Below are 12,905 nucleotides of genomic sequence, written 5' to 3'. Positions count from 1 at the left end.
CCAAAAACCAAAACCTGTCTCGATGTTGCATGTAAACATCGATTGTCGCATATTAGTTAGGTATTTTTGCAAATGATTTACTTTCTGAATATTATTCTTTAGCACTATTTCTTGACTTCTATTTTTTCTTATATTTACTGTATTTTAATTATGATGGGAAGAGTTAAAATAGTTTTTATGATATTTGAATCTCCTCAACATGGCCTTGATTCCACGGACTTTTTGAAGGATATGTACCACCATCTTGGTTTTGTTTTGAATCACAAATTTATTATGGACAATGAAAATTGGTTTGCTTGCTTTTTGGATAAACAAAACAAATGAACAATATTAAAATGATACATAAAATAAAACATATTAAAAGCCCTTTATACATCAAAATATACTATTTACTCAAAAAGAGCATATTACAATATATAAAATATAAAAAAGGATTTTAGAGATTTAAACGATTACTTGATGGCATGCCCAAACGAAAAAAAAAAAAAAGAGTAAAATATTTCCCTATTTTTTCACTTTCCCTGTTTGTCTCGTTGATGGTCCAAAGTATTTTTGTGTTCCTAACGATTTTCTGTGGAAATGGGTTTGCAAATTTTCTTGAGTCAATATATTACTAATTGTTTAGGGTTTACATTTCTTGTGCTTCCAAACAAAAAATCAGATAATTTTCGAAATCATTGTAATTATATACCACTAAATAATCTGAAAATGGTTTGAATCAGAGAAATCAATTCAGTTGTTCTGAAGATTATTTGCGGAAAAGGTGGAAAATTTTCACACTTGTTTTAATTTTAGCTTACTTATAAAAAGTTGGAAAATTATTTGAACTGGAAAATCCATTCGGCCATCCATTGCATATTAGCAAAAGCTAAAGAAAAGGAAGAATATCGTCATACTTGTTTTCCTACTTCTATCACCTTTCTATAAGTGTGGGGTAAGGCGTGTAAGTAAGGCTAATAACTTCAAGGACCCAGAGTTCGAATCTGGCTGGGCAGAAAATTGTTTTCTGTTACACTGTAGCCGTGAGTCAGCTCCTGTGGGTTCTGGAGCCTTCCTGGGGTCCACCCAGCCTCTTAAATTGGGTAAAAATCTGGCGGTCGAACATGATTCTGACCAAATCATCTCCTTGCACAACCGTCTAGTAACAGTACTTCCTTACAAAGTCCTGAACCCCTGACCCTTCATGGGTTGTAGTGGTACAGATTTTAATTTTTTTTTTTAATAAACTTTTTTTGATGATACTAGTTTAAAAAATGTTAGACATGATCTGAAGGTTCTTGCCAATGTGCCCTAGGAGCCAAGACAATTTTTTATATTATCGTATTTCATTTTTGCTGTGCATGTTTTCAATTGTTATTATATACCAATAGATTTATTTTTGATAAAGAATTAGAAAAAAACATTGTTGATTGTATTAAATGAGTTTAAATATATTAAAAATTACAAAAACTAAAACACAGTTTTAGTAAATTTAAATAAATTCAAATTTTTTGTTTACATAGATCTGATCTGTTCTATTTTGAGGAGTTTAGATAGCCCTAAATTTAAACCAATTTTCCACACTAGAAAGTTTTGTATCGATTATTGGAGTAATTGAATTAATTAATTAAGTAATTGCATTTTTTTGTGATTTTATAGAAAAATTTGAAGGCCTGAGTCAGGCAAAAATTTTGAGTAAAAAAATTCTTTCTTGTAAAGTAAGCCAAAAAAATATTTTTTAAGAAAAAATGATTCAGATTCATTTTTAGTATCCTGAAAAACCTGATAATATGAAATTTCAATGCGATAAAAAAATATTTAGCATGACTTGCTCAGAAAAGGTATACTTGACGTATACCTCTAATATAGGTACACAGTTCAAACAATTTGGACCAACTGATGCTGTGAATTAAGCCTTGCGAAGTTTTTTTTTTTTTTTAATTATTTTTATGAAATTTTATATATATGGGTTTTAAGAATACTAAGAAACAAATCCGACTCACTTTTTCTTAAAAAATTATTTTTTTGTTTACTTTACAGGAAGTAATTTTTGGTTTTTGTTATTTTACATTGATTTCTAGTCATTTAATATAGTTGAAAATATGTTTTTGTTATTCTACATCAGATAACAAATCGATGGGTATATTATTACCCTACTATGACATGATACAAGCAAAGTATTGGAATAATTTAGACCACTGATGTAGCAAAAGTGAGATAAAATATTTTTTTATGACAAAATAAAGTTGATATTTGCTTTTTTAAATTGGTATCGAACATTGGTCTAGGAATAAATTGGTATCGAACATTGGTCTAGGAATAAATTGGGATATTTTGGGGGAACATAGCAGACAATACTTTCATCTGAGAAGAATATTATTCTGAAAGGTTGGTTGAGAATCTGGCACCCTTTCTGGTCCTGTCTTAAGAGACCCTTGGGGTATTTTATGGGTTCTCATAGGACTGATTATATTTTTTATAATTTTCTTGATTTGCTTTAACTAATAATTGTATTAGTTGTTGATAAATATAAAAAAATTGATTTATGTTAATAATAATATATATAAATTTAACAGTGTCTTATCTTATAAAAATGACTGTTATAACAATCTATTCATGGTTTATAGGGAACAATTGCTCATGGTTCTGTTACATATTACTTCTGTAATTCTTAATCCTTCACCACCGAAAAGGAAAGAAGAGACTCTTGGTGGACGTTTAGCACCTGCAATATTTCAGGTTAATTTTTTGTTTGGTATTAATGATATATATATATATATATACTAGTTCAAAATTCAGCTTACATAATTTATTAGTTTATATAATATAATCACTTCACTTTCTTGAAACTGGTTATTATTATGTAAATAAAATAAATTGTATCCAATTTAAGTCTCAAAACACTCTTTATTTCTTTAAAAGTCCTACATTCTGGCCATCCTCATGGACAATCTTAAATACAATTTACACTCACATCAATAATTTAAAAACTTTTTGCAGACTATTCTGTCCAGGTCATCAATATTGTTGTGATAACAAAGTGTAATAGTGTTAAATTGATTTGTAATCAAAAGTTTTAATATTAATGTGAAGAATGACAAAATAGGGTAATTTTGACTGAAATTGATGACCTGTGCAGAATAGCCTGCAAAAAGTTTTTAAATTATTGATGTGAGTGTAAATTGTATTTAAGATTGTCCTTGAGGATGGCCAAATTGGCTGAAACGTTAGACTTTTATAAAATAGAGAGGGTTTTGTGACTTAAATTGGATACGATTTATTTTATTTAAACAGTAATTTATTAGGTTATGTAACAAATTCAAATGAATGATTTAAAAAGAAGCTTCTTTTGTATTATTTTTTTTAAAATAAACACTTAAGGCCTGTTACACCAATACAATTTTAACTACGATTTCTAAAATCTCTGTTAAAATCAATTATTGCCCGTTTCACTAAAAAAGTTATCCTTCAAATCTAGAGGTAAACTTTAATGGTTCATGATGGCTAATTAAACAAGAGTTAAAGAGCAAATATATGTTAAATTAGTAAACCGTACAAGGAACTTTCCTTATTTATAACTGGAATCTGTTTCCTGGGTTCAGTATTTTCTATTATCTTTCTTTCTATCCAATTTAAATAAAATAGATTTCATCAACATTGTCAATTGTTGAAGAATTTATGGAATATTTGGTAAATCAGTAAATGATGTAGAAAAAAGTATTTGGTCCTCAATAAAATCGTTTTCTCCAATACTTTCTGTATAACTTTACACATGACATTTCTAGTGATTTAATAAACTAAGAAAAGCCAAATAATTTATACTTGCATATCGTAATATACTTATCATAAATCATTTCTGGGAATGATTTATTCTGATATTATATCTGATTCTGTCCATTTCTCCATTCAATCATTTATCTATTTCTGGGATATTTGTAGTTTTTTTATAAAAAATTTAAATAGCTATGTTTATTTTATTTTTTCGTTTATACCCTACCTGGTCAATTCTGCCATACAGAGGGGGTAGGGTTTATCCTAGTGCTAACCAACCTATTCTAACCTGAATGGTAGGGCCAGTTTTCATTCTGTAGGGTCGTCACAATATAGAAGCTAACCTCTCAAATGGGGGTCTGGGTACATGGCTAAGACATTTAAGCATATGGAACAAAAATAATTACAGCAAATTTCCAATACTAAAAATGTAAATTAAATAGCACTTGACTTTCATAGCATTAAATTACAACACAAATTTAATTGCAATAAATCTAAAATGTTTGGTAGTGTGCACAGTACATAAATTAGACAGTTATTAGAAGGTAAAAACGTAAATAGATAATAGTAAACAATAAAACAGATTGTAGGATTTTTTGAACTCAATAAAAAATCACTACAGTAACATCAAATAAAATTAAACATTTTGGTCATAATCACAATAATAATAACAATTGATTAAGGTATTTTATTCAATGAATAATATATTTAAATTTCTAATTTTTATTGCAATTTATTAATCACTAAGATCTAATTTCATTCTTATCACTTTTCATATGAAGGGTTCGGATCATGAATATGATTAGCCACATGACCGTAATTTTTCAGTTGAGCAGTTACAATGAACTCCAGAATTCTTATATGTAAAGTAATTAAAAGAGTTAAGAATTAATGAATTTTATTTTAAAGTGATCATTTTATAAAGTATATTATTATTGATTGTGTTTCAAACTTATTTTTAATATGATGTATAATAGATGGTGGACTTGAGAATGGAGAGATTATCCGAACAATCTATTTATTTTTATGGAGTTCATGATGCACAAATTAATTATGACTTTAACCCATATTCTGAAAAAAAAATCATTTGCTCCTCTTCCTTTCTCTATTTAAATTTCCTGCTGCAATATCAGCTCTTTGTTCTGCATCAATTTCAGCTTTAACAAAGGAATTTCTTCCTGATGCTGCATTTTTCTATAAAATAGCTTTTCGTTCTGCAATATTTGTGCTGTGGAGGTTGTACTTTTTGATAAAAATAACTTATTTCTGCGGATGAAATTAAAATGAATTAAAGAAAAAGATTTTATTATTTGAGTCTTTGAGAATGGAAGTGGAGTAAGTCATTTTTCATTTATTACAAGAAATTGAATGTTTTCTAAATTTCCTTAAATAATATATGTATATTAAATATAAAATATTCTCTAACTTATAAGAACTTTAACGTTATTTCTTATAAGTAATTTCTTGCTATAAATGTAAAGTAACTTACTTCATTTTCATTCTTAACAGCTCATTGGTTCTTGTAATTTATAATTCATTCATTGAAAAACATGAATATTTACTATAACTATAACATTATAAATGTTACTCTCCTTAATTTTACTGTGATAAAATGTAGAAAATGTAAATAATGTTAACCATTATTCTGAAAACTGACCAGAAATATCGCTTAACCTATCTTAAAGTTAACTTAGATAATCTGGGTAAAGTAGTTGAATAAACTGTACCCTAAAAACTGGTCATTGTGTTACCGCAACTATACAGTTAGTCATGGAAAAATTTAAGCTAACCAGTTCTTGGTTAAGACCGATACTGGTGCAAACGGCTCATTAAAAATACTAATTTGCTTGCGTTGTCCGATTTATAGATTACAAAATGAAGTTTATCATAGGATTATGTTGAGGCCAGAAGATTATAAAATGTATTTAAATGTTAGCAGCTTGGTATTATATATGAATAAATAGCATGAGAGCTGGATTAATATTTTATTACCTTACAATGCTAGATTTAGAATTTAACTTATAAACTGTGGGAGTTGACATTATTTAAAAGGAATGAGAAAGTGAAAAAAAAATCAACAGGATTAATTAGTTTTATTTATAATACACTTTCTTTGTTTTCAAATATGGTAAGATTTCACTCTTTTTTTTGGTTTCACATGTGAATTTTTTTCTTGTTTTTGTGGTTATTACTGTAGTTAGAGAGATTAATTTGTTATCTTTGATTGTAATTTTTTTTCCTGTTATTATTGGTTATGTATTAGTATCTTTAGTTCACCAATAGATTTTGTATTAGTAAGTAAATTTTCTGTGGTTAATCTTTTGATTGGGCTTTATTTCAGATTATTATGATTTTTAAATAAATTCTTAATTACTTAGTTATTTATTACTGACCTTCATTTCATTAGTTTTGCTTGTTTATGGGAGATTAATTGTTTTTTCTACTAGTATTGATTCCATCTGTTTCTTTTGGTATTTATTTTTTATATTAGATATAATCTTAGGAGGTGCACAAGCTCTCCAAATGTTTTAGGTGAGAGTGGAGAATGATCTGGGGCAATTTTTTGAGTGAATATTTTAAGACATATAACCTAGAGGAACTCTCTTTCTCATCAAATCTTTTCCCCAATGGATGGAGAGTATAATGAAAGATAATTAAAGGGATAAGATGATTAAAGGGATCAAAGTATCTTTTGATTTGTAATTCATCTTAACTTCTTTCTTTCCTGGCTCTAGCTATATTTGTACAAACTAAAGCTGAGGTGTATTGATACAACCCATTTCATCGAGAGGTGCCTGTTCTATCTGTGGTTAATTTGGTACTATGGTTAATTTTCTTGATAAGGACTATTATAGAAAGGATTACAGTACATTGAGGAAAATCATACCCTCTAGAAGGTGAAGTTGGTGACTGTATCCCTCTACTAATAAGAGCCTCTAATTTTGAGTCTGCGAAGGACTTATGCATAGATAATTTAAAGATTACTTATCAGCTGTCTATGCTCTCAGTGTTTCCTTCAGAGTCTTGTTTAATAGGCTCCTGTGACGTATTGAACAATGTCCCATCTTCCATACATTTTCACTAGATCCTCTACCATTATTATTTCACTCATTAAATTTTGGTTTAGAAACCAAACCACATAGTAGGAAGGGGGTTTACTCAAAGGAAGCAAATTTGCTTTTCACATGTTTTTAAGTATTTTGTCGGACTTATGAATGGAAAATTAATGTATCTGTAATAGACGAGACAGAAGAATTAGTGATGGCAGCACATGTGCGGGAGGTATCAGGCAGAGTGGGAGAGAATAATCATATGTTCTGTTGTTGGATGTTTTTTTAATGGATGGACATTGATGTAAAGTCTAGTGTATTTTTAGTTTTTCTGTGAGCTAAGTTAAGTTGAAAAACTGTGTATTGAGAAGTGATCTTTCTCTTTCTGCCACGACCAGTGAAAGGTTTAAAATTGGAGATGAAATCTTTTAATGAAGTTTCAGTATGGTTTCATACATCGATAAGTGAAAATATTATAAAAAAAGAATTAGGCTTGCAAAATTTGATACAACCTTGGGGAGGATTACATAATGATGTATGAATATGTGAGTTAAAACAATATTAATTAACCTAGTAATTTGAATATATTACATATCAGTTATTATCAAAGAGAAACTTTAATTTGTAAATCTCAAATTAAAGGAAGAGGCTATTATCAAGTATAGCCAACTGTAAGCCTTGTACCTTGGTTCTATAAGAACCTGGGACTCAGCCGAAAAGATGTATTGATAATGAGACTACGGACAAATCACAGATGCACTTTAGCCTCATAAAAGTCAAGAGAGATAGTAATTGTGACTTATGCTAAGTTCTGGAAGATCCACGGCACATTCTATTTAGATGTGAAAAATATATAAAGGGAAAAGATGAAGAAATAGGGATAACCCCTGAAGAAGAGACTTCATTTCTAACAAACATATATAAACAAAAGATCAAGAAGATTAGAATGTTTTTTATAAAAATTCAGTGTAGAATTTAATGAAGTGAACTTAAAAGAAATTTCTTTATTTATATAATAGTATGTGTGTTTTTTTTTCTTATTCTATTTGGTGATGCAAAAATCATTTATCACTTATGTTTTATGAGTTAAATTTAAAATAAATCAGCAATTTTAATCTTGTACAAATTGAAATATTATTTGAATTTTGGCCATATAAGATTTGGTAACAAATCTTGGTCATTGATGTAATAAAAGTATAAATAAATAAAATTTAAAAAATGCATGGTTTAGAAACACTTCATTTATTTTAATTATTTAGTAATTATGATTAATTTTATTCATTATTACTTATTTTTATGCATTTTAAAACAACCATAATTGTTTTATTTCTTTTCTAGACCCTAATTGTTACTTGGATCAAAGCAAATTTAAATGTTGTTATATCACGTGAACTTTGGGATCAGTTTTTAGGAGTTTTGAGTTCATTGACACAATGGGAAGAACTCATTAAAGAATGGGCAGTAAGTACAAATATTTAAAAAAAAATTATTTAGTTGTTACTAGAGATAGGTTGTGACAGCCACAAGTGGTATTGATGACAAAATGTTCTTGTTCCTCAACGCTACTTTTGTCACATGTACCATCTACTGTCCACCCAAAATGTTCCCAGCATAGCCTCGAAAGCTAGTCCCACATACGCACAACTATTAATTGACTCAGTACTTTCAGCTTCTTAAAGTTGAGGGTTCCCAAATCACATTTTATTTTTTTTAAACTTTAAGTAAAAAAACTTTAACAAAGTTTATATTGACTTACCACTCACTTTGTAAATCAATGAAATGGCAATTTAAAGACTACATTTCATAATGTATATTTTAGATTCAAATGATTCCATTATTATTTATTGTCTTTATGGATGAAATCCACAAAATATGCAGGAGAAGAACAGCTTGGACTGTAGTCGGTATGTGGAACATGAGGACGGTACAAGTTTAGGCATTTCTATATGTAGACGATATCGTACTGGTGACAGACTCTGAGGAAAAATTGCAACAGACCATTATAGAATGGCAAGAGGAACTCGCCTGCAAAGGAGTGAGTATTAACAGCCATTAAGAGAGAAAGGTTATGACTTGCCAGAGATGAAGTGGACGTGGGCAATGTACAAATAGTATGCAATGATGAAGTATTGGAAACAGTGAATTTATATACCTACCTTGGAACAATTTTCAATAAATCTGGCAAAATAGACCAAGAAGTGTCCAATAGGATAAATACTATTGTGGGAAAGAGGGCAGTAGTAAGGATATCAAGCTCCATATCTTTAAAGCAATATATCTTCCAACACTATTATATGGCAGTGAAAGTTGGCTGACCCAAGACAAGCACATGAGCAGGATTACGGCTGCTGAAATGCGATTTTTGCAAAAAAATATTGGGCAAAACTAGGAGAGATAGGATAAGGAATGAAAGAATAAGAGAAGAACTTTGGATTCCCTCAGTAAAATCAGTGATTGAACACCGACAGCTCTGATGGTATGGACACGTCTGCAGAATGGGGAAGACACAGTGTCAAGAAAATGTATGGAAGCGATGCCGACTGGTAGGAGACCATAAGGCTGACCTAGAAGGAGCTTTATGGAACATATCCAACGACTAGGTCTGGAAAGAGGAAAAACGCTGGCTCAGATGAAGATGCTTGCCATGGACCAGGTGTTTAGAGGCTCCTCCACGCTGAAAGCCACTTAAGGAGGATGAGAAAGAAGAGAAGAGAAGATTCAAATGAAGATGGGAATTTTCTTGTACTGTTTATGTTTTCTCAATTATATTTCTCTGTCTTTCATCAGTCTTATTGTACAACTTCAGGGATTTGACAAATGTGGTACGATTATTATATAACAGATTACATAGAAATGTAACAAAGAAGGACGAATATGAGATGGGTAAAAGGTAGAAATGATAATGACTAGAGTTTAAAAAAAGGGGTTATAAAATATAAATAGAATAGTAAAGATAAATGGTAATATAAACTTATTGGAAAATGTAGTAAATAGATAAAAAAATTATTTTTTTTGTAAAAAATGTATGTATCTGGCAACACTGGCAGGTAACCTCCTATATAACCTAATATATGATTTAATTACAGTGTGATTTTAATGTGTGTGGAGTTGTTACGGTTGTCATGGTGAAATAAAATCCCTGGAGAAGTTGTCCTGAACTTCACTCTGCACTTTGTACTTGTGTTTCAAAACCCTTAAACAATAGGACTGTCCTTTTACAAAAAGATTTTATTTACTTATTTATTCAGACTTATTACTTATTACTTATTTCCTATCAGAAATTGGGAGATGCAGTAGTCCAGGAGAAATCACTTTGCTTCCAACCACGAAGTACTTTCTCAAGGTAGATAAATTGATTTGGGGTCATCACCCACTGCCAGTTCTACTCTTCCATCATCTGCACTGCCTCATGAGACACACTCTGATATGCTTTAGTGACTCACAGCAGAACTCTCTGCCAGATTGTCATCAACCTGCTTCTCTGCCGGTGTGTAAGATTCCGGTTCCAGATAGGGTATGCATACCTCACCATACTCACAACAGCCCCCTTACAGTTTTGTAACTGAGTATCTGAAGTCCCAGAAAATGCTCCTCACACAACTGAGGCTGTTCAAGGCTATTGCCACCCTATTTTCTTGCTGGTACAAGTGAGCAGTCACATTAAATCCTCTACCAAATCTTACGCCTAGGAAAGTGACCACCTCCCTTGGACATATTTTTGTATCTTTGATAATGAGATTTACAGGGTGGGCTCTATCTGTGGTATCTTTCAGTTGCATAGCCTGAGTTTTTGCTGGGGCCATCTTTAGTCTCTTCCTTTTAAACCATTCTCTTATCAGTTTGGCACACTGTTCCGCTTCTTTTTTTAAGCTGATTCTGCTGTCGGAGGACACTAATGCAGCCAAATCATCTACATAGATAATAACAAGGAACCACTCTTCCTGCAACACTCCCAGCAACTTGTCCAAGACCATCTCTATGGAAGTTTCTATCGCAAAGGAAGTACCTCTAACCTTGATCTACGTTTCTTCAAGGTAGCTTTTTATCAGGGCGTGCAAGTTTCAGGGTGTTTCACACCTCTACAGTTCCTGGAGTATCCTAAGCCATCACACACTGTAAAAAGTGGAAGATGTGTCAAAAAGGAGCAACATGACAACATGAGCATAATATACTGCTCCTCTTTCCCTTCAGCCTCCAAATGAACTATGAGCATAGCATCTGCAGTGCCCTTGCCTCTTGTGGATCCATGTTATCTTTGGTGACTTGTACTTGCAAGAACTGGCACTAGACTGATCATAATAAAGGTTTTCCAGGACCTTACTGATCAGAGAAGACGTGAAGGTCTATGAGACTTTGGGAGCTGCTTATCCTTGCCCCTCCCTTGTAGAGGAGTCTCTGATCGGCAATCTTCTAACTTTTAGGAAATCATCCCCTAATCTGGCTATCATTGTAAATTTCTAAAAGTATCTTCAATATAAGGGAGGCTATTCTTCAAGATGCTGTCCTGCACTACCAGGCTCCTACCTTCCCATGGCAATACGAAGATCATGGTGGGCAAAAGTCTGTACCAAGAGAGTATATCGTGATACGTCTCTCTAGAGTTTCTTTATTGTCCTAAGACGGATCGTATATGGGGTACGTCACTTGAATGAAGATGTTGGCAGCCTTTTCAAGGGAGGTTACTTGGGCATTTCTATGCTTATGTACTACTAATTTTTGGTGCGGACTCACCATTTCATTCAACCAGAGTTGACCATCTTCCTTTTATGAATTACACACAGTCAGTCAACGATCTTTCAATAAAAATAATTTCATTTTAACTCTTAATGAAATTTCTTTTATTAGTATTATTTTTTTACAATCAAATGTAGTTGTTATTTGAAACTGGTAATCCTTTGAAATGTGATTGTTATATATTAATATTTTAAGTAAATAATAGTAAATTTTGTAAATACTATAAAATAATTTTCAGAAAACTTTAGAAACATTAACAAGAGTCTTAGCAAGGCATGTTTATGGTTTGGAACTCAATGATTTACCTCTAGATCGTCTAAGTGAACAGAAATCTAAAAAACAGCGTGGAGGTGTAAAAACCGATAAATGTGAAACTACTCAACAAGTTGAACATGAAAGTTTGTCGAAATCTTCAATTACTAATGGTATGTATTTCTAGTTAAATCTGAAATATGTATGAACTTTTTGGAAAACTTAAAAATCCAACAAAATAAAAAATTTAAAGGTAATCCTTTATCTTAGCTCCCCCAAAATGGCGGAAGACCATTTTTTCCTGACTAGAGTGTACCAAGATAACCTGAATGAACCCGACTATGGACGACTTATGTTAGTTTACGATATTAACTGCTTTTCAAGAGGGAAAATTTCTTATAGTATCTCATGATTTTGTTATAAAAAGATTTTTTTATTGTTATTAATTTACAGCGCAAAACAACTTTATTATTATATTCAGATTAACTATTAAACAATTTTCCTATTCTTATTAATTTACAGCTCAAGAGAACCTTATTATTATATTCAGATTAACTATTAAACAATTTTATTATTCTTATTAATTTACAGCTCAAGAGAACCTTATTATTATATTCAGATTAACTATTAAACAATTTTATTATTCTTATTAATTTACAGCTCAAGAGAACCTTATTATTCCAGTCAGATTAACTATTAAACGATTTTTTTATATAAAAAAAAAATATAAAATAAATGGTTCAGATCTATTTTCAGATTACAGAGTCTATGTATTATAATTTATAATGATATAAATATATAATATGAAATATTTTTATTTCGTAATATTTAGAATATATATTACGAAATAAAAATATTGAAGTAATAATCTAAAAAAAATACAGGTTATACAAAATAAAAGGACAAGTACAAAATATGTATTAAATATCGATATTTATAAGTTAGAAGAAGTAAAAGTAATAGAAACTGCAGCTGAAAGTATTATAACGTAACCTTCAACTAAGAAGGAAAGAAGTAATTGTGCAGGGACAGAAATTTTCCCTCTTGAAAAGTGGTTAAAACGTAAACCTCTCAATTTTCATTTTCTTTTCATATTTCAATTTTTAAATTAATAATAAC

At 30.5% G+C, this 12,905-nt stretch overlaps 1 protein-coding gene across 1 annotated transcript in view; it reads left to right on the top strand.

Annotated features, from left to right (window-relative positions):
* The window catches only part of LOC106688677 (probable Rho GTPase-activating protein CG5521), a gene marked incomplete at its 5' end in the record, with an annotated part of 237,137 nt that overhangs the window by 75,399 nt on the left and 148,833 nt on the right, over positions 1 to 12,905 (top strand). The window contains 3 exon segments of the mRNA XM_067052337.1: positions 2,607 to 2,718; positions 8,139 to 8,261; positions 11,773 to 11,959. Coding sequence (XP_066908438.1) covers positions 2,607 to 2,718; positions 8,139 to 8,261; positions 11,773 to 11,959 — 422 coding nt within the window.

The sequence above is a fragment of the Halyomorpha halys genome, unplaced genomic scaffold (assembly GCF_000696795.3).
Source record: "Halyomorpha halys isolate HHAL.00 unplaced genomic scaffold, Hhal_1.1 Scaffold1175.1, whole genome shotgun sequence".
NCBI classification, from domain to species: Eukaryota; Metazoa; Arthropoda; class Insecta; order Hemiptera; family Pentatomidae; genus Halyomorpha; species Halyomorpha halys.
The sequence above is the reverse complement of the archived record's forward strand: the minus strand, read 5'-3'. Positions and strand labels throughout refer to the sequence as shown.